Raw genomic sequence first — 22,610 nt, forward strand, 5'->3', positions numbered from 1 at the left:
GTTCCCCTTCCGCGAGAAACGCTGTTTGGCAGTGCCTGGAAGATAAGGCAGAGAACGCCATTTCTGGCCCAAGAGAGAGAGGGGGGGGGGCAAGCCTTTTCCACACAGCCCTGCAGTGTTGGCCGGCCAGCTCTCTACCCTGAATGGAGAGGGTAGAATACGTTCGCCTCCACTTCAAGGCCTAGTCCCCAGAGAAGCCAAAACAGCAGCCAGGCAGCATAAAAAGCCCTTTTGTACTTAACAGCAGCCAAGCAAGGAGAGGGATGCTGTTCCTTAGTATAAAAGGAGGAAACTTCACCTGTTGAATTTCAAAAGGCACAGAGCCCGCAAAGGAAGTCCACGTCCTTGCATGCAACACAAATAGGTTGATCTGGGCCTAGTTTGCTGGGGGGGGGGGCTGTGTGTGTGTGGCAGCTGGAGAAGGGGAACCACAGTTACTGCACTTTCAGAGGCAGTTCTGGGACCCAGCTGTCTCCCCCCCCCCACAAGCTGAGCCTGATGGGGATTGTAGTCCTAGCCTTCTGGAGGGAATTCCAGTTTGGGAAGCCTGTTCTCGAGCCAGCATGCAAGAGATACCCTCTAAAAAGCAAAACACAACATCACAAGACAGGGATGCAAGCGGCAAAACGCTGGTTCTGCCCAGACCAAGGAGCCAACTCAATTTGCCTGCCACTAACACCCAATCACCCTGCTATTTCAGCTTCTTACTAGCCCACTCTGTGCCAACCCAAGTGTGCCACCTGGGAAAAGAAGAAGCCTTTTTTGTGGGGGGTTTTAATTTTTTTTACTTGTCAGGTAGCCAGTTGGTTTCATCAGAAGCTAGGAAAATTAGGGGGTGGGGGTGGGAATGGGCTTTCAAGGAAAAAAAGGGGTTTTTAAGTTGGAAACTGTTCTGAGTGACAAGCTGGGGAGGGCGGAGGCATTTTGGAGGGCGGGCTTTCGATTGGTCCAACTCTTCCCTACCTGCCCCTGCTATGATTGGCGTCAGAAACCAGCAGTGGCCAAACTGGGTTGCTGGGCACACCCAGGTTTTGGAACGGGACAATTCCTCCCTGGCCCCGTCACATCCTTCGAAAACCAACCCCCCAGCAGATGTTAAGAGCACGGCCGTCCTTTTTCACGGGCGCTTGCCGTTTCAGGGTGACGGGGAAGTCAACCTAAAGAGTTTAGGGCAGCAGGAGAAGAGAGAGGGGGAAAAATATATATACATATACACATTTCTATGCACACGCCTTCCTCTTCCGGTTTATGTGGTGAGAAATCAAAGCAGGAGACAGGGTGGCGGCCTCCTTGCAGACAGAAGCCTGTGCCCCAAACGCTTGGGGGGCAGAGACGAGTGCCGATCAACCCGAGGGGAGGAGGTCCTCAGCAGTCCTCACATGAACATGTCGTCGTAGTTGGGCGGCGGCAGGTGGTCGGGGTTTGGCCTGGAAGGCGAACAAAGAGCATCAACCGTCACTCCCCATATTCTAGGGTGAGCAAGAATAAAATGCTACCCATTCTGTCTACAGCATGGGTAGGCAAACTACGGCCCGGGGGACGGATCCGGCCCAATCGCCTTAATGGCCTAGGACCCTCGTACCTACAGGACCGCCTCTCCCAATATGCCCCACGGAGGACCTTAAGATCCATAAACAGCAACACCCTAGAGGTCATAGGCTCTAAGGAAGTCAGACTAGCCTCAACCAGAGCCAGGGCCTTTTCAACACTGGCCCCGGCCTGGTGGAACACTCTGCCTCATGAGACCAGGGCCCTGCAGGATCTGATTTCTTTCCACAGGGCCTGTAAGACAGAGTTGTTCCGCCTGGCCTTTGGCTTGGAATCAACTTGATCCCCTCCCCCTCTTTCCTTCTTCCTTTCTCCTTCTGTGATGGAACTCCTATCTGGGGATTTCCCTGGCTTTTTTCTGGCCCACGTAGGACTAGTCTATATAGTTGGCCTTGGTGAAGACTTGACGATTTTGTCCCACAAAAAGTTTTTGATTTGAGTTCCTACCGAAATGAGGCTGCATTTTAATGTTGTATTTTAATCTTGTTTTTTAAGTTGTATTTCAATCAATTGTTTTTATACCTGGTGTTAGTCGCCCTGAGCCCGGTCTTGGCTGGGGTACAAATGAAATTTATTGTTATTGTTATTAATTCTTAAAACCTAGCTAAATCTCTGCAGCTCTTGCAGATGGCAGGATGCTATTCTTTCCGCTGGGTATGGCTTGAATTAATTATTGGTTCAATTAGTGAAAGGTGATCAGCTGTTTTGATTTCCTGCCCCTGGCATGAAAATGTCTCGAACACAGCAAAGTTTTCAACGCTGAAATCCTAGGCCGGTGCCTGTCCCTGTCCCTCCCGGCAAACTTGCCCCGCTACTTACCCACTCCGGTTTGCCCCAGGGGGTCCAAAGGGGTCGAATCTGGCACCGGGAGGCACAGATCCTGGAGGCAGCCTGTTGGGGAGTCCTGAAGATGGGTCGAGAATGGGATTTGGAAACCCTGAACGCAGGGGATCCATGATCATCCCACCGCTCCGGCTCCTGAGCAAGAAGAATTTGGGGAGATTGGAGAAGATCCATGGGGGAACATGAGCTGTAAACTTCTGATTTATTTATTTTTTTAAAAAACAGCCTTTCAAGTAAAGAGGACTGACTTACCCAAAGGGGTTCAGGTCTTCTCCTCCAACCGCGAAGGGCCCCATGGGGTCTGGCCTGAAACGGAAATGGCGTTTTCACTCTCGGCCAAGAATAATAATAGTAGTAATAGTAATAGCAATAGCAATAGCAATAATAATAATTTATTATTTATACCCCGCTCATCTGGCTGAGTTTCCCCAGCCACTCTGGGCAGCTCCCAATCGAATGTTAAAAACAATACAGCATTAAATATTTAAAAACTTCCCTAAACAGGGCTGCCTTCAGATGTCTTTTAAAGATAGGATAGCTGCTTATTTCCTTCACATCTGAAGGGAGGGTGTTCCACAGGGTGGGCGCCACTACTGAGAAGGCCCTCTGCCTGGTTCCCTGTAACTGCCAGAAGGCCCTCGGAACTGGACCTCAGTGTCCGGGCAGAACGATGGGGGTGGAGACGCCCTTTCAGGTATACAAGACCAAGGCCATTTAGGGCTTTAAAGGTCATCGCCAACACTTTGAATTGTGCTCGGAAAAGTACTGGGAGCCAATGCAGATCTCTCAGGACCGGTGTTATGTGGTACTGGCGGCTGCTCCCAGTCACCAGTCTAGCTGCCGCATTCTGGATTAATTGCAGTTTCTGGGTCACCTTCAAAGGTAGCCCCACGTAGAGCGCATTGCAGTAGTCCAAGCGGGAGATAACTAGAGCATGCACCACTCTGGCAAGACAGTCTGCAGGCAGGAAGGGTCTCATCCTACGTACCAGATGAAGCTGATAAACAGCTGCCCTGGACACAGAATTGACCTGTGCCTCCATGGACAGCTGTGAGTCCAGAATGACTCCCAGGCTGCACACCTGGTCCTTCAGGGGCACAGTTACCCCATTCAGGACCAGGGAATCCCCCACACCAGCCCACCCCGTCCCCCCAAAATGGTACTTCTGTCTTGTCAGGATTAGATCAGAGAAGACAAGGAAATGTTTGGAATAACTTTTTTTAAAAGACCAAAGGCATTTCTGTTAAGCATTGTTGGCAGGGACATCCCGAAGGCCTTTAGGGAGGTATTTTTATAAGCAACGGCCGCAGCTCGAACTTTGGTTGGAAAGGGGTGGAAGGAACAAGAAGCCCCGACAATAACGCACTGGCATTACAAGCTACAAGAATTTGCTGAAATGGCGCAGTTAACCAATACCCTGAGAGGCAATTCAAAATAAAAAATTATGGAAAAGTGGGATAGATATAAAACATATGTTCAGAAATACAGTAAAGATTCGCTGTCTATGCTAGCATTTGATTGACGTTGGAGTGAGACTAAGTTGAGAAATACGACTATGAGCACATATTGATATAGGAACATATTAGATAATATGTAAAGAATTATACAATAATAAGAGCACATTCATTTGTAAAAAAAGGAATATACAATGGGAAAGACAGGAAGTCTAGTGTGTTGGTATGTATATGATTTTTTTGGGGGGGGAATTGTTTTTGTTTTTTTCCTCTTTGTTCTTTCTTTTCTTTTGTTTCATTTTCTTTCTAGGTATATAATATTTGTATATAATTTATGCATACACATTGGAAATTATATTATAGTAAGTCCTGTAATGTAATGACAAAATTTACCGATGTAATATAAGAATGTTAACAAATAAATAAAACACATTTTTTTTAAAAAAGAGAGAAGACAAGGAAATCTAAGCAACGCTTAGCTCAGCGCTAGGATCCAGCCTTGCACCTGTGAACCTAGGAGCCACAGCTGTCAACTTTCTCCTTTTCTTGCGAGGAATCCTATTCGGAATGAGGGAATTTCCCTTAAAAAAGGGGAAATGTTGACAGCTATGCTAGGAGCATCCCTGGGGCAACCTCTGGACCAAAGCCAGTCCCTCCCCACTCTCTGCCGCATTACAAGGGTCTTTACCAGTTGGGCTGCCGGCTGCCGTGGGGATGGCGAGGCGGGATCCACAGCGGGTCGTGGTCGGGAGGGTTGGGAGGGGACGGGTTCCGCTCACGCCGGGGCTCTTCCTTAGCCACGCTCCTCTCTTTGGCCGCCTCGAAGGGAGAGACGATGTGGGCCGTGACCTGTGCCTGCAGCTCCTCTGTGTTCTGGTACACTCTGAGGCGGGAGAGAAGGCAGGCAGAATTAGAGATCTCTGTTTTGACCACACAGTGGGAAACTGTTTTAACTGCTGTAATAAGGGTGTCTCTGGACCTTACATTGAGGCTCATACAGTGGTACCTCAGGTTAAGTACTTAATTCGTTCTGGAAGTCCGTTCTTAACCTGAAACTGTTCTTAACCTGAAGCACCACTTTAGCTAATGGGGCCTCCTGCTGCTGCCAGAGCACGATTTCTGTTCTCATCCTGAAGCAAAGTTCTTAACCCGAGGTACTATTTCTGGGTTAGCGGAGTCTGTAACCTGAAGTGTATGTAACCCGAGGTACCACTGTACTAGTACGTCTGCGAGCACAATTCAAAGTGTTGACACTGACCTTTAAAGCCCTAAACGGCCTCGGTCCAGTATATCTGAAGGAGCGTCTCCACCCGCATTGTTAGGTTCGGACACTGAGATCCAGCGCCGAGGGCCTTCTGGTGGTTCCCTCCCTGCAAGAAGTGGTTACAGGGAACCAGACAGAGGGCCTTCTTGGTAGTGGCGCCCGCCCTGTGGAACGCCCTCCCAGCAGATGTCAAGGAAATAAACAACTATCTGACTTTTAGAAGACATGTGCCCTGTTCAGGGAAGTTTTCAATGTCTGATGGTTACCTCGGGTTAAGTACTTAATTCGTTCCGGAGGTCTGTTCTTAACCTGAAACAGTTCTTAACCTGAAGCACCACTTTAGCTAATGGAGCCTTCTACTGCCCCTGCGCCACCGGAGTACAATTTCTGTTCTTATCCTGAAGCAAAGTTCTTAACCTGAAGCACTATTTCTGGGTTAGCAGAGTCTGTAACCTGAAGCATCTGCAACCTGAAGCGTATGTAACCTGAGGCACCACTGTATTTTTAATCTTTTGTTGGAACCTGCCCAGAGTGACTGGCGAAACCCAGCCAGATGGGCGGGGTAGAAATATTTATTTATTTTGTTCTAGGCCCTCCAGATGTTTGAGACTACAATTCCCAGCATCCCTGACCACTGGTCCTGCTAGCTAGGGATCATGCGAGTTGTAGGCCAAAAACATCTGGAGGGCCGAGCTTGAGTACGCCTGTTCTAGGACCTTTCCTGGTATATTATTATTATTATTATACAACAAAAAATAATATTTAGAATATACTGGACCCTATTGTGTTTGTTTTGAAAAGGGCTATCTAAGGTATCTAACTGCTGGCAGAGAACAAGCCCACAAGAGGTTTCAGGCTCTGTCACTCAACGTCTCCTGAAAAAGCCTGTTGCTCCTCTCAGCCTGGCCTACCTCACAGGGTTGTTAGGGGGATGGAATGAGGAGGGAGGAGAACACTGCATGCTCCTGGGAGAAAAGGTGGGATATAAGTCATAAATCCATCAGTGGCAAAATGTCTAATTTGGCCGTGTACTTCTTGATGTTGAGATTCCTGCATGGCAGGGGGTTGGGCTAGATGACCCTCAGGTCCAACTTCCAAGCGGACAGCTATATTAGATACACAAGGGGGGATCCCCAATAAACACCGATAGAATTTTGTTTGAAATGCCTCCATAGGCGCAAAATTTTTTAAAACTGCAGACCTGGGATCCATAAGTGAGTTGTGGAAGTATTTTTGCAGCAAAAACCTGGGAGGCCGCCGGAATGTATTTTCCCCCTTTCCCATGAAAGAATCTTGTAAGGGCTTTATTGGCCCTTCCTGCGTTGGCAATGGCGTTTTTCATCTGTTGGTGCCATGAGACCCTTTCCTGAAAAGTTATTCCCAGGTATTTGAAAGTTGCTAACTGGTCAATAGGTTGACCATTAATTCTCCATTTGTGTTTCCTTCTTTTTTTTGAGAACACCATAATTTTAGATTTGCTGTAATTTATTGATAGTTGTTCCGCTTGACAATAGTCAGCAAGTGATCTCAAAAGCTTCCTCAAGCCAACGCAGGAAAAGGAGAGTAGGACTGCGTCGTCCGCATACAGAAGCACCGGGAGGGGCATACCTGCCAGTTTGGGAGGGTGGGCATTTTCTTTCGCCATATTTACTGCTAGAGAGTTGATATAAAAATTAAATAGCGTTGGCGCGAGGACACATCCTTGTTTAACCCCATAGTGCGTTTGAATTTCTTTAGTTAGATGGCCTGACCGATCGCATCTTACCCTCACCCTGGTGTTTTCATATAGACCACGGATAAGGCGTAAATAAGCGTTTATCTATGTTTGTAGCGCCAAGCTTTTCCCAGAGTCTGTCCCTTGGCAAATACTTAATTTTATTTATGCTGTCTAATTTTAAATTGCCGTTATGGCCTAATCTGTATTGAAATTGTCCTTTGTTTTTCCGGTGTTATCTTTTGCTGACTAGCTGTACGAGTTAATCTGGTCTGTGACCGTTTAATAAAATTTGATTTGATTTGATTTGACCCTCAGGTCCCTTCCAACACTATGTGTTATCTTTCTTCTTTATGACTCCTTTTGTTTTGTTTGCAATGGTGAACTTTTCCATGTTGCAAGCTGACTTTGAGCATGGTTTGAACTATGGAAAGACAACATGCAAATAAAATGATGTGCCGTATTTTTCACTTCATAAGACACACTTTTTTCTTCCTAAAAAGTAAGGGAAATGTCTGTGCGTCTTAAAGAACGAATGTGGGGTCCCTGGAGCCGAATTGCCCAGGTGTGAAAAGCAGATCATGCTTTTTTTTTGAAAGAGGGAAGGGAGTGTTGAAAGGAAACAGCTGATCGGCAAGCGATCGGGAGATAAGGGAGGCTAGCGATAAAGGAGGCTGCCTGGGAAGGGGGAGGTAAAAGCCCATGGATCCTCAGGATTTTTGCACTGGGTCACCCCAAATTCACCATCAGATCACATAGCATGTCCATGGCTACAGCCTGCACACACAAAAAATCACACATCCACTGTTTCGTGGGGCCGCAATGGCACAAAAACATGGTTACAAAGCACGGGTCCACATGGATCCTCAGGATTTTTGCACTGGGCTACCCCAAACTCACCGTCAAATCACATGTCTGTGGCCACAACATGAACCACAAAAATCATACATCCACTGTTTCATTCAGAATATTTTTTTTTCTTGTTTTCCTCCTCTAAAAACTAGGTGTGTCTTATGGTCAGGTGCGTCATATGGAATGAAAAATATACATGTATGTTTGGCTTGCCCACTATTGAACATAAAATGATTAGTTTTCCCCATGCATGTCTGATCTGGCTGGGGTTCTCGGCTTATCTTCCCACGGCTGTGGAAAGGCCACGTATATCTTCCCCTAACCCAAGGGCCCCTTCGCAAACAGACATCGCTCTTCTTCCGAATGCACCCAAGACCGTTACAAAGAGCTGCAATTACTTGTCAAAATCAGCCAGGTGTTCCGGGTTGACGAAGTCGGACACTTTCAAGGTCAAAGCTGTCACTTTCTGTAACTTGGGATCCTAGAGGGAAAACAGAAAAGAGAGAGAGCTGAGTTTGGGAAGGACGGAGGTGGAAAAGCGGGAAGAGTATGAACCCACCCCCTATTGAGTGGGGGGGGGGCAAGGAAGATCTCCCTCCTGAAAGTTGTACCGCCTTGTGTGGGATTAAAGGAGATGGGGAGAAATCTCACTCTGTGCATGGTCAGAGGCACTCTTCTCCAATTATACGGCAGGTTTGATCCCAGGCGCTGAAAAAGCGGATTCCAGTGCTCACATTAAATAAGTACAATTGAACCAAACAGGAAAGTCCAACTCCCGGCAGTGCAGGAATATTTTCAGCCCAACGTGGGGATCGAACCCCTGACCTTGAGATGAAGAGTCTCGTGCTCTAGCAAAGACCTTTCTGCTGCCGGAAAAGGGCCGCAGGTCATGAGCAGAGCATCTTCCTTGCGTGTAGAAGGACCCAAGGGCACCAACTCTAGGTAGGGCTTGAAATCCTGGACAGCTGCTGCCAGCCAGTGGAGACCATACTGGGCCGGATGGGCCCAGCAGACTACATAAGGCAGCTTCCCATGTCCAGGGCAGCTGTTTACCAGCTCCATCTGGTACGCAGGCTGAGGCCCTACCTGCCTGCGGACTGACTCGCCAGAGTGGTGCATGCTCTAGTTATCTCCTGCTTGGACTACTGCAATGCGCTCTACGTGGGGATACCTTTGAAGGTGACCCGGAAACTGCAATTAATCCAGAATGCAGCAGCTAGACTGGTGACTGGGAGCGGCTGCTGAGACCACGTAACACCGGTCCTGAAAGACCTGCATTGGCTCCCAGTACGTTTCCGAGCACAATTCAAAGTGTTGGTGCTGACCTTGAAAGCCCTAAACGGCCTCGGTCCAGTATACCTGAAGGAGCGTCTCCACCCCTATCGTTCTGCCCGGACACTGAAGTCCAGTGCCAAGGGCCTTCTGGTGGTTCCCTCACTGCGAGAAGCGAGGTTACAGGGAACCAGACAGAGGGCCTTCTCGGTGGTGGCACCCGCCCTGTGGAACTCCCTCCCACCAGATGTCAAAGAGAAAAACAACTACCAAACTTTTAGAAAGCATCTGAAGGCAGCCCTCTTTAGGGAAGCTTTTAATGTTTAAGAGGTTATTGTACTGTATCTATCAGCTGCCTGCAGAGCCGCCTCACCATGGCATTGAGGATAATGCTGCCATCCATCATGATTCCCTTCAGCAGGAGGTCGCGGGAGTCGTCCTTCATCCTGTAGCGGAGGGTGAACAGGTCGCTGTCTGCGTTCCACCCGGCAGGCAGCATCTCAGACTTCCTCTCGTTGGCGCCTGGCTGTGCAATGACACCCCAGAAGAGACAGGTGAAACTTTTAAAAATTCACTGGACTGCATCTCTTTGACCTCTAATGGAAGGTGCACTTGGGTGGACTTTGGGCACTATTCTAGCTATTTAAAGCATTTTTACCTTCCTCTTCAGCTGAAAAGGCACCCAGGGGGGTTCATTTTTTTAAAAAACCCTCCATTCCTTACCAGCGGATTCACAGGTTAAAGACACGACATGAAAGGAAAATGGGTTGGGGAGGGAGGAGGAAGAGTACACGCACTTTCTTGAGTCTGGTGCTAGTCCTTAAACGTGGCCTGGACATATTTGAAAAGCAACTGTAATAAACAGATTACGCTAATAGGACTGCAAGAAGTTCGGTAAGGAGGACTATTTGAAACATTGCGAGAAAGACTATGATGAGAATTATTAGTTAAGGACAATTAAAAGTAATAGAGAAACTAAGAAATGCAGAACAAGTGATAAAGAATGGAAAATCTTCAGAAGTTGTTGGCGCAAGTCTAAATTATTGTATAAGATAAGAAGTTATGGTAAATGATTGTTGGAAATGATACAGTGGTGCCCCGCAAGACGAACGCCTCGCAAGACGGAAAACCCGCTAGACGAAAGGGTTTTCCGTTTTGGAGGCGCTTTGCAAAACGAATTTCCCTATGGGCTTGCTTCGCAAGACAAAATGTCTTGCGAGTTCCTGCGGGTTTCCCCCCCTTTCCCTAAGCCGCTAAGCCGCATATCAGCTGATCCGCTAAAAGCCGCTAGACCGCTAATAGCGCTAATCCGCTAAGCTGTCAATGGGCTTGCTTCGCAAGACGAAAAAAACCGCTATACGAAGAGCCTCACGGAACGGATTAATTTCGTCTTGCGAGGCACCACTGTATTAAAGCACGGTATAAAAACAGTTCAAAACAGCATGCAATCATAAAAATAAGGTAGGTCATACAAATAAATATACACAAGCAATTTTGACATTTTAATGCTGCAGTGCGCCATAGGACCTAATGATAATAACAATAACAATAACAATAACAATAACAATAATAATTTTTATTTATACCTTAGGGGGAAGGGCAGGTAAACAACAACAACAACAACAACATGTGCATGAAGAACGACATTTGCAAGCTATATATCCAGCCAAGTTCTCTGGGTAGTTTTTATGATACAGAGATCAATAAAAATTAAAACCAAACCATTGGCATTCTTATCTTTGTTATGATAAAGTCAAAGTACATAGAGGTTTTACAAATCATGTGATAAGATCTATGTATGAGGTTTGGGAAAGGAATAAAAACCTGTTGGAGAGGAAAACACCATGGTGGATATCACCTGTGGAGGTATTAACTGAGAGACCATTTAAAGGCTCAGGAGCCCATTGCAGGTGCTATGGAAGCTACTGCACCTTTACACAATATTCTAATTTTCTGAGATCGTTAATTTGGGGTTTTCATCAGCTGTACGCCATAATCATCACAATTATAACAAAGGCTTGACATATCTCGCTTTGCATGTCATAATAATAATAATAATAAATTTTATTTATATCCTGCCCTCCCCAGCTGAAGCCGGGCTCAGGGCGGCTAACAATACTAAAACAGTGCAACATTATAAAAACATTATAAAAATTAATTAAAATCAAAACTGATGGCAACCATAAACTAAAGTTTTGTAAAGACTGCCAAAGGAGGGAGTCAGGCTGCGCCCTGACCAAAGGCCAGGCGGAACAGCTCTGTCTTGCAGGCCCTGCGGAAAGATGTCAGGTCCCGCAAGGCCCTAGTCTCTTGGGACAGAGCCTTCCACCAGATTGGAGCCGCAGCCGAGAAGGTCCTGGCTCTAGTTGAGGCCAGCCTAACCTCTCTGTGGCCTGGGACCTTCAGGATATTTTTATTTGCAGACCGTAGGTTCCTCTGTGGGGCATACCAGGAGAGGCGGTCCCGTAGGTACGAGGGTCCTAGGCCGTAAAACCAGCACCTTAAACCTGATCCTGTACTCCACCGGGAGCCAGTGCAGCTTGTATAGCACCGGATGAATGTGATCTCGCAGCGAAGACCCCATAAGGAGTCTCGCTGCAGCATTCTGCACCCGCTGGAGTTTTTGGGTCAGTCTCAAGGGCAGCCGCAAGTAGAGCGAGTTACAATAATCCAGTCTGGAGGTGACCGTCGCGTGGATCATAGTGGCTAGGTCAGGGCGAGAAAGGTAAGGAGCCAACTGCTTAGCTTGGCGGGGATGAAAAAATGCCGCCTTTGTTATAGCTGTAATCTGCGCCTCCATGGAGAGGGAGGTATCAAAGATTACACCCAAACTCTTAACGGACGATGCTGGCACTAATTGCACCCCCGCAAGAGATGGGAGTTGCCCCCTCAATCCCATATCGTCCCGTCCCAGCCAGAGGACCTCTGTCTTCGAAGGATTTAACTTCAACCGGCTCCCACGTAACCATCCAGCCACAGCTTCCAAACATCTGGTCAGTGTGTCTGGGGCCGAGTCAGGATGGCCATCCATTAACAGATAGAGTTGGGTGTCATCAGCATACTGATGGCAACCCAGCCCAAAACTCCGGACAAGCTGGGCGAGGGGGCGCATAAAGATGTTAAAAAGCATCGGGGAGAGAATCGCACCCTGGGGCACTCCACACACCAAGGAGTGGTGCGATGATAATTCCCCCCCAAGCGCCACCCTCTGTCCCCGACCAGAGAGAAACGAGCGCAGCCATTGAAGGACTGTGCCCTGGATCCCCACGCCGGCAAGGTGGTGGTCCAGGAGTTCGTGATCGACCATGTCGAAGGCTGCTGACAGGTCTAGAAGAATCAGCAGCCCCGACCCGCCTCGATCCAGCTGCCTGCGGAGATCATCTGTTACGGCAACCAGAGCCGTCTCGGTCCCATGACCAGCGCGGAAGCCGGACTGGAATGGATCCAGAGCTGATGTTTCATCCAGAAACCTACCAAGCTGTCATGAGTCATCTCATATATTAGTTTCACCTTTTAAGTTGAATTACTGAAATAAATGAAGTTTTCCACAATATTCTAATTTTTTGAGTTTCACCTGTAGATTTGAAAAGGGAAAGCCTGTTGGTGGCATAGAGGGAAGTCATAAGCGCGACAGAGCGGTAGGGAATGAGAGTTGTAGATGAATATTTGAAATTATTGTTTATTGTTTAAAGTGAAAATTTAATTAAAATTATATTTTAAAAAAAATTAAAACCAAAGCAAGCAGCTGCTTACAGTTCTGGTTGCCACACTCTTAAAAGAGAGAGAGATATAATAGAACCGGAAAAGGAAGCCAAAATTAAAACAGAATCATAGAACTGAAGGGATCCAGAGGGTCACCCAGTCCAACCCTCTGCAATGCAGAACCTCAACTAGATCACGCATGACAGACGGTCATCGAACCTCTGCTTAAAAACCCCCAAGGAAGGAGAGCGCACCACCTCCCACCTGGGGCTTTTGAGGAGTGGGGGAGGAAGGTAAGTAATAATAATAATAATAATTTATTATTTGTACCCCGCCCATCTGGCTGGGTTTCCCCAGCCACTCTGGGCGGCTTCCAACAGAGATGAAAAATACACTAAAATGTCACATATTAAAAACTTCCCTGAACAGGGCTGCCTTCAGATGTCTTCTGAATGTCAGGTAGTTGTTTATCGCTTTGACATCTGATGGGAGGGCATTCCACAGGGCGGGCGCCACTACCGAGAAGGCCCTCTGCCTGGTTCCCTGTAACTTGGCCACTCGCAGTGAGGGAACTGCCAGAAGGCCCTCGGAGCTGGACCTCAGTGTCCGGGCAGAACGATGGGGGAGGAGACGCTCCTTCAGATATACTGGACCGAGGCCATTTAGGGCTTTAAAGGTCAGCACCAACACTTTGAATTGTGCTCGGAAACGTACTGGGAGCCAATGTAGGTCTTTCAAGACCGGTGTTATGTGGTCTTGGTGGCTGCCCCCAGTCACCAGTCTAGCCGCCACATTCTGGATTAGTTGTAGTTTCCGGGTCACCTTCAAAGGTAGCCCCACGTAGAGCGCATTGCAGTAGTCCAAGCAGGAGATAACCAGAGCATGTACCACTCTGGCGAGACAGTCTGCAGGCAGATAGGGTCTCAGCCTACGTACCAGATGGAGCTGGTAAACAGCTGCCCTGGATACAGATTTGACCTGTGCCTCCATGGACAGCTGTGAGTCCAAAATGACTCCCAGGCTGCGCACCTGGTCCTTCAGGGGCACAGTTACCCCATTCAGGACCAGGGAATCCTCCACACCTGCCCGCCTCCTGTCCCCCCAGAACAGTACTTCTGTCTTGTCAGGATTCAACCTCAATCTGTTAGCCGCCATCCATCCTCCAACCGCTTCCAGACACTCACACAGGACCTTCACCGCCTTCACTGGTTCTGATTTAAAAGAGAGGTAGAGCTGGGTATCATCTGCATACTGATGAACACACAGCCCAAACCTCCTGATGATCTCTCCCAGCGGCTTCATATAGATGTTAAAAAGCATGGGGGAGAGGACGGAACCCTGAGGCACCCCACAAGTGAGAGCCCAGGGGTCTGAACACTCATCCCCCACCACCACTTTCTGAACACGGCCCAGGAGGAAGGAGCGGAACCACTGTATGACAGTGCCCCCAGCTCCCAGCCCCTCAAGACGGTCCAGAAGGATGTCATGGTCAATGGTATCAAACGCCGCTGAGAGATCCAGTAGAACTAGGAAACAGCTCTCACCTTTGTCCCTAGTCCGCCGGAGATCATCAACCAGCGCGACCAAGGCAGTTTCAGTCCCATGATGAGGCCTGAATCCCGACTGGAAGGGATCCAGGCGTGCCTGGAGTTGTTCAGCAACCACTCGCTCAATCACCTTGCCCAAGAATGGAAGATTTGAGACTGGGTGATAGTTGGCCATCGTGGCCGCATCTAAAGATGGTTTTTAAAGAAGCGGTTTAATAACCGCCTCTTTCAGCGGGTCTGGGAAGGCTCCCTCACGGAGGGAAGCATTCACCACCCCACGAAGCCCATCGCCCAGCCCTTCCCGGCTAGCTTTTATAAGCCAGGATGGGCAAGGATCCAGGAGACAGGTGGTTGGCTTCACTCGTCCAAGCAGCCTGTCCACATCCTCGGAGGTAACAGATTGGAATTGATCCCACACAACTTGACCAGACCAGTCATGGGGAAAGGCACAACATGTAAGATTCTGTGTCCAGGGCAGCTGTCTACCAGCTCCATCTGGTACGCAAACTGAGACCCTCCCTGCCCAAAGACTGTCTGGCCAGAGTGGTGCATGCTCTGGTTATCTCCCGCTTGGGCTACTGCAATGCGCTCTACGTGGGGCTACCTTTGAAGGTGACCTGGAAACTGCAATTAATCCAGAATGCAGCAGCTAGACTGGTGACTGGGAGCGGCCGCCGAGACCACATAACACCGGTCCTGAGAGATCTGCATTGGCTCCCAGTACATTTCCGAGCACTATTCAAAGTGTTGGTGCTGACCTTGAAAGCCCTAAACGGCCTCGATCCTGTATACCTGAAGGTGCATCTCCACCCCCATCGTTCTGCCCGGACACTGACGTCCAGCACAGAGGGCCTTCTGCCAGTTCCCTCACTGCGAGGAGCCAAGTTACAGGGAACCAGGCACATTAAAAACTTCCCTGAACAGGGCTGCATCTCTGGGTTATTTGTGGGGCATAGGAATTCGTTCACCCCCCCTATAGTCCGGCCCCCCACAAGGTCTGAGGGACAGTGGACCGGCCCCCTGCTGAAAAACTTTGCCTACTCCTTCGCCCTTTTCACAGCCTGCCAAAGGGGAGGCCGCCACTACGCAGCTACCCAGTGGGGACCACGCCCCCTGGCACGATGACGCAGCTGAACAGAGGCGCCGAGAGAGGGGGCAAGAGTTGGCAACCTCCTCCCCCCCCCCCCCGCTTTTCCGGCCTGGTAAGCAACGCCAACCTTAACCGCTACCCTTCCCGCAGCCCGCCGCCACGACGCAGCTGCCCAGACGATCTCACGCCCCCTTCGCCGCGCCGCACCTGGGCAGAGGCGCCGAGAGGGGGGGGAGAGCGTTGGCAACCCTCCTTCCCTTCTGCTCTCACCTCGTCGCCGGCGCCGAGGCAGCGGAAGCCTTGCGTGATGAGCTTCCAGTGCAGGTAGCAGATCAAGGCGTCCTGCGGGCTGGAGATGTCCGGGGAGACCGAGTGGTAGAGGAGCTCCAGCCCGGCCATGGCGCCGTCCCGGCCGCCGCCCCCGCCGCCTGCACGTGGGGAAGGAAGGAGAGAAGGAAGGAGGAAGGATGAGGAGGAGGAGGAGGAGGAGGAGGAGAAAGAGAAAGGGCCTCGCACACACAACCAGCCGCCGGCGCAGGAGGGTCCCTCTCCGGTTAGGCGCGCTGCGAAAGCGAAAGTGGCGACCGGGGAAGCAGCCTCCCCCGCGCGCGCGCAAAGGGAAAAGAGGGAGGAGGAAGCCTTTCCCCGGTTAGAGTCTCCGGCTCTCTCCACTCACAAGCCCGGCAGCCAACGCGGAGCCGGGCGTTGGGGTTCCGACGGCGACGGAAAGGAGCGCACGAGGGGAGCATCGCGTCCATGGCGAAGCGAGGCAACCGCGCGCCAAGCTGGCGTGCGCGCTGGTGCTTTTATGTATGCGCTAGGGCGCACGGAAAGGACGGAAACGGGCTCCGGGTTCGGGGAGGTTTTGCGCCGGGGAAAAAGCAAGGCCGCAATCAAGTCAGAGGTGCATTTAAGAAATATAATTTGGAGACATAAAAAGGAAGGTCGGAGGCCACGCTGGCATTTAATCGCAAATAAGATAAAAGGCAAATAATGGAGGAACAAAGGGTTGTAGATTATTTGTTACCATTTTTTCTGTTTGCATTTACTGAGTATTCTGTTATGCACTTCTCAATTAATAAAGCATTTTTTAAAAAAATAGGGGGGGGGGAGAAAAAGCAAAGCCGGAAGCGGAAAGTGGGGAGGAGGAGAAGGAATGCAAACACGCTGCCCTGAAAGTAATAATAATAATATTATTTATTATTTATTATTTATTATTTATTATTTATTATTTATTATTTATTATTTATTATTTATTATTTATTATTTATTATTTATTATTTATTATTTATTATTTATACCCCGCCCATCTGGCTGGGCTTCCCCAGCTACTCTGGGCGGCTTCCAACAAAATATTAAAATACAGTAACGCATCAAACATTAAAAGCTTCCCTAAACAGGGCTGCCTTCAGATGTCTTCTAAAAGTCTGGTAGTTGTTCTTCTCTTTGACATCTGGTGGGAGGGTGTTCCACAGGGCAGGTGCCACTACCGAGAAGGCCCTCTGCCTGGTTCCCTGTAGCTTTGCTTCTTGCAATGAGGGAACCGCCAGAAGACCCTCGGCACTGGATCTCAGTGTCTGGGCTGGATGATGGGGGAGGAGACGCTCCTTCAGATATACTGGACCAAGGCCGTTTAGGGCTTTAAAGGTCAGCACCAACACTTTGAATTGTGCTCGGAAACGTACTGGGAGCCAATGTAGGTCTTTCAAGACTGGTGTTATGTGGTCTCGGCGGCCGCTCCCAGTCACCAGTCTAGCTGCCGCATTCTGGATTAGTTGTAGTTTCCGGGTCACCTTCAAAGGTAGCCCCATATAGAGCACATTGCAGTTGTCCAAGCGGGAGATAACTAGAGCATGCACCACTCTGCTGAGACAGTCTGCGGGCAGGTAGGGTCTCAGCCTGCGTACCAGATGGAGCTGGTAGACAGCTGCCCTGGACACAGAATTGACCTGCGCCTCCATGGACAGCTGTGCATCCAAAATGACTCCCAGGCTGCACACCTGGTCCTTTAGGGGCCCAGTTACAGCCAGGATTTTTATTGGGGAGGGGGGTACAAAAAGTTGTTGAGCTTTTTGTTGGGAGATCACAGGTAAAAATCCTTTCCCCGAAAGAGGACATTGCGAGGGGCAGGCTTTTGTTAGGGGGACAGTCTTCTGTTGGGGGGGGGGCAGACCCTCAGTTAATGCTTTTCAATAATTTTGGGGGGTTTAAGGGGAGCAGCTGCCTCCCTGTCCCTCTCTTGGCTACACCCATGCTGCGATGAAAATAGTGACGTCCTATTCAACAACAATATTAATAACAATAACTGTTGTTGTTGTTTCTCCTCCTGTGATGGAACTCCTATTTGGGGACTTCCCTGGCTTTTTTCTGGCCCACGTAGAACCAGTCTGGATAGTTGGCCTTGGTGAATACTTGACGTTTTCATCCCCCCAAAAGTTTTTGATTTTAGTTTCTACTGAAATGAGGCTGAGTTTTAACGTTGTATTTTAATCTTGTTTGTTAAGATGTATTTCAATCAATTTTTTAAATACCTGGTGTTAGCCGTCCTGAGCCCGGTCTTGGCTGGGGAAGGCGGGGCATAAATAATTTATTATTATTATTATTATTATTATTATTATTATTATTATTATTACCCCACCCACCTGACTGCCACTCTGGTAGACTCTGCAGAAGCAGGTTCCATTGGCCTATTGCAATAACTCAAACACACCTGATCTCTCCCCCCCTGAGTATGTCTAGCCCTTTTACGAGATGATGATGGTCACTGGGTCTGGGTTGGTGCATAGAGACTAAAAATGGATTAAAACTTGTTTCAGCTTTCTAAGTGAAATATACTCGGAGTTGAGAGTGGATTTCATGGTGACAGCAGTCATGAAATTAAAAGATGCCTGCTCCTCGGGAGAAAGGCGATGGCAAACCTAGACAGCATCTTAAAAAGCAGAGACATCACCTTACCAACAAAGTTCCGTATAGTTAAAGCTATGGTTTTCCCAGTAGTGATGTATGGAAGTGAGAGCTGGACCATAAAGAAGGCAGATCGCCGAAGAATGGATGCTTTTGAATTCTGGCGCTGGAGGAGACTCTTGAGAGTCCCATGAACTGCAAGAAGATCAAACCGATCCATTCTGAAGGAAATCAGCCCTGAGTGCTCACTGGAAGGACAGATCCTGAAGCTGAGGCTCCAAGACTTTGGCCACCTCATGAGAAGAGAAGACTCCCTGGAAAAGACCCTGATGTTGGGAAAGATGGAGGGCACAAGGAGAAGGGGACGACAGAGGACGAGATGGTTGGACAGTGTTCTCGAAGCTACAAACATGAGTCTGACCAAACTGCGGGAGGCAGTGGAAGACAGGAGTGCCTGGCATGCTCTGGTCCAGGGGGTCATGAAGAGTCGGACACGACTAAACGACCAAACAACAATTCAGCTCATAGTGGTGAGGAGGAATGGAAGTTCCCCCAGAATGCCTACTTTATATACATTATTTACACAATGGGCCCCATGTGATTGGCTAATTCCGGGATTCACCTATAGGCCAATCAGGCTGCGGATTCACTTCCACCTGTTGCTGGATTGGGTGGCTCCTGTGGACCAATCAGACTGCTGCATTTTGAATCCTATTGTTCTAGGACCAATCAGACTGCTGCCTTTTGGATCCTATTCAACTCAGTACATAACACTAAGCATCTGGGAGGCTGAGGGACTCTGAGTGGGCCAAGGCCCACCAGGTGAGTTTCATGGCTGAAGTTGGGATTTGAAGTTTGGTCACCCAGATTCTATCCCAGCACTTTAACCACTGCCCCAAACTGGACCCCAAACACTGGCGATTGCCTAACAGGCCTGATTTCAAGCCTTCACTGTACCCTTTTCTGCTAAAAAGAACTTTGTTTAGACCAGCCTTCCCAGATATCTAGAATGCTCCTGTGTTTATACAGTTCATGGATATTTTCAGTTTATGGAATGTTTTAATCTGTAAACCCCAACACGGAAAAAGGTGTGGTGTATAAATAAATGCATAATGATAATAGCTGGGTTTGTTTTGTTTTTTTACTAATACTTTTGTTGTTTTATTCTTTTGGTGAACTGCTTTGAGGTTTGTTTGTTTTATAGTCAGGTACAGTGGTACCTCAGGTTACAGACGCTTCAGGTTACAGACTCCGCTAACCCAGAAATCGTACCTCGGGTAAAGAACTTTGCTTCAGGATGAGAACAGAAATCATGCTCCGGTGGCGCAGCGGCAGCAGGAGGCCCCATTAGCTAAAGTGGTGCTTCAGGTTAAGAACAGTTTCAGCTTAAGAATGGACCTCCGGAACGAATTAAGTACTTAACCCGAGGTACCACTGTATTTAAATTTTTATGAAATATATATAAACAAATAAAAGGGTTTAGATTATACTAGCCTGTGCCTACTGGTTTTCCCAGTAGTGATGTACGGAAGTGAGAGCTGGACCATAAAGAAGGCTGATCACCAAAGAATGGATGCTTTTGAATTCTGGTGCTAGAGGAGACTCTTGAGAGTCCAATGGACTGCAAGAAGATCAGACCTCTCCATTCTGAAGGAAATCAGCCCTGAGTGCTCACTGGAAGGACAGATCCTGAAGCTGAGGCTCCAAGACTTTGGCCACCTCGTGAGAAGAGAAGACTCCCTGGAAAAGACCCTTTGGGAAAGATGGAGGGCACAAGGAGAAGGGGACGACAGAGGACGAGATGGTGGGACAGTGTTCTCAAAGCTACCAGCATGTGTTTGACCAAACTGCAGGAGGCAGTGGAAGACAGAAGTGCCTGGCATGCTCTGGTCCAGGGGGTCATGAAGAGTCGGACACGACTAAACAACAATCTAAGGAATGTTGGGGCTTCCTAACTTTCCAGAAATCTGAAATTAAAAGGACTCAGGAGAATCTCTGAATTGCATCCTCTATGCATTGGGAAGATCCTAAAGTACCCGGATTTGAAACCAGTGTCGGACACGACTAAACAACTGAACAACAACAAAGTCTGTGCCTAGCTACCTCTGTTCTCCCCAGGCTGATCTCTTCCCACTGGGGAAGCCCCCTATAGCCAGGCTACCCCCCCTCGCACTCCCTCCAACCCTTCCCATGCTTTACTACTGACCATGTGTTTTCCGGGCTCTCTCCGCCATGGCTACTGCCACCTGCCCCACATGGTCCAAAGGGCACAGAAGAAGAGGGGCAGAGGCCGGGGCGATAACATGGCCTCCAGCTTTGCTTTGCCGACTTGCCCGGTTGCCATGCAACGGAGACCCCCAGGGTTCCATGTTCCAGGCGCCCACTCTTGCAGGAGACTCCGAAGCCAGTTAGGATCAGGGCAGAGAGGAAGAGCGCAGGTCACCAGGATTGGTCCTGAATCACTGCTGCTAAGTGAGCTTGCGATGCTGGCCTTTCTTGCCTCCTGGCTCGCCCCTCTGACTCGGGAGTAAGGGAGCGATGCTTTATTACAGCAGATCCATAATAATAATATTGTACAAATAACTCCATATTTTCTTTACAAATATTTATCATTTACAATACTGTCTTATTTTATAGTACTGTACGTTGATTATTGCTTTCATTTTATGGATCAACGGTAACATTCATGTTAAATTGCTGTTTTAGGGGTTGTTTTTAAAAGTCTGGAATGGATTAATCCATTTTGCATTACTTTCTATGGGAAACAAAACAAACAAACAAAGATCCTTCCATGTTGTTCTGACTATGGCAAACCAACACGGCGACCTACCTGTAACTTTCTGTGAGAAAGTGCGCCTTGGTTTTGGAACGCTTTGCTTTGGGAACGGACTTCCAGAACGGATTAAGCTTGAGAACCAAGGTGCCACTGTATATGTGATAAACAAGCATGGTTCCTTCAGAGGTCTTGAGCATGGGTAGGCAAACTTAAGGCCGGGGGGGGGGGGGGTCGGATCCATCCCAATCGCCTTCTAAATCCGGCCTGCAGATGGTCTGGGAATCAGAGTGGTTTTTTTCATGAATAGAATGTGCTTTTATTTAATATGCATCTCTGGGTTATTTGTGGAGCATAGGAATTTGTTCATCCCCCCCCAAAAAAAATGTAGTCCGGCCCCCCACAAGGTCTGAGGGACAGTGGACCGGCCCCCTGCTGAAAAAGTTTGCTGACCCCTGGTCTTGAGTTAACCTCCAATGGTATCAAAGAGAAGTTGCCTGGCGATCTCAGAAGGGCCACTGGAGGGCGCCCCACCCTTTCTAAAGCCACCTTTCTGAGATTTCAATTTCATGCTTTCGCTCCCTTCTGTGTTGTGTGTTTCGGTCGGGAGACGGAGAGGCTTCCATCGCTGGAGGAACGGGGAGCCAGCAATGCCAAAGTAGCTTTTTCAAACCCACACCTGTAATCGTTGGAAGCTGCAAAGGTACCCGAACTGTATTTGGGGGTGCAACTACCTCTATTCATAGCTTGTGGCTTTACTCTGCATTTCTTATGATTCTGTGCTTTTGTTTCCATGAACAGTTAATGGCACCTATTTCCCTGAGTGCAGATATAAGACGCGTGTTTCTCAAACCTGTTATGGGAAAATCCTTGGGCTCACTTGTATTGCCAAGCAAAGACGTCAGCCAGGAATATAGGAGCGAAACAGCAGCCAGCAGGCCTGGTCTTTTATTTTTTAAGGACTCTTGCAACAGGACTTCCACCCACCACATGGGAGAAGCAGGAAGAAGCCCAGAACAAAGGATGGCTCCCACTTTTATTAGTTTTACAAAGATACCCACAACACCCCTAGAATTACATCATGCATACATCACAAATATATCACAAATTGGGAGGGTCTGAATCAATAAATAGAATTAATAAATTGTCCAGTAGCATCTTAGAGACCAACTAAGTTTGTTCTGGGGACACGGGTGGCGCTGTGAGTTAAACCACAGAGCCTAGGACTTGCCGATCAGAAGGTTGGCAGTTCAAATCCCTGCAATGGGGTGAGCTCCCATTGCTCGGTCCCTGCTCCTGCCATCCTAGCAGTACGAAAGCACATCAAAGTGCAAGTAAATAAATAGGTACCGCTCCAGCGGGAAGGTAAACGGCGTTTCCGTGCGCTGCTCTGGTTCGCCAGAAGCGGCTTAGTCCTGCTGGCCGCATGACCCAGAAGCTGTACGCCGGCTTCCTCGGCCAATAAAGCGAGATGAGCACCACAACCCCAGAGTCGGCCATGACTGGACCTAATGGTCAGGGGTCCCTTTACCTTTACCTAATAAAGAAATCACTTTTAACTTACTGAGGTATCCACAATACACTTTTGTCTCTCTATCTTTTTCTTAACATATCAAAGAGAGAAATACCAAGAAAGGAAACACAAAA

The 22,610-nt window shown here is 48.5% G+C and overlaps 1 protein-coding gene and 1 long non-coding RNA gene across 2 annotated transcripts; both read right to left on the reverse strand.

Annotated features, from left to right (window-relative positions):
- Positions 1-1,217: 1,217 nt before the first annotated feature.
- On the reverse strand, positions 1,218-20,536 carry PSMF1 (proteasome inhibitor subunit 1). The gene is made up of 8 exons (XM_081868033.1): positions 20,397-20,536; positions 15,557-15,714; positions 9,321-9,473; positions 8,074-8,156; positions 4,534-4,728; positions 2,644-2,697; positions 2,368-2,526; positions 1,218-1,427 (listed from the first exon to the last, which is right to left on the reverse strand). The coding sequence occupies exons 1-8, from the start codon at positions 20,422-20,424 to the stop codon at positions 1,376-1,378; spliced, it is 882 nt and encodes a 293-aa protein (XP_081724159.1). The 5' UTR covers positions 20,425-20,536; the 3' UTR covers positions 1,218-1,375.
- LOC309345201 lies at positions 10,370-12,789 on the reverse strand. Its single transcript, XR_014158088.1, has 3 exons — positions 12,701-12,789; positions 10,534-10,684; positions 10,370-10,474 (listed from the first exon to the last, which is right to left on the reverse strand). It is a non-coding gene; the product is annotated as an uncharacterized lncRNA (long non-coding RNA).
- Positions 20,537-22,610: the final 2,074 nt, after the last annotated feature.

Source organism: Podarcis erhardii (assembly GCF_964252035.2).
Source record: "Podarcis erhardii genome assembly, chromosome: 6".
In the NCBI taxonomy this organism is placed as follows: Eukaryota; Metazoa; Chordata; class Lepidosauria; order Squamata; family Lacertidae; genus Podarcis; species Podarcis erhardii.

Coding starts and splice junctions, on each gene's coding strand:
- PSMF1 (XM_081868033.1), bottom strand. CDS start 20,424: ATGGCGGAGAGAGCCCGGAAAACACATG. Junction 8,157..9,320: donor GCATTATCCTCAATGCCATG/GTGAGGCGGCTC, acceptor TTTTCCCTCTAG/GATCCCAAGTTACAGAAAGT. Junction 1,428..2,367: donor CCTGGGGCAAACCGGAGTGG/GTAAGTAGCGGG, acceptor TTCGCCTTCCAG/GCCAAACCCCGACCACCTGC.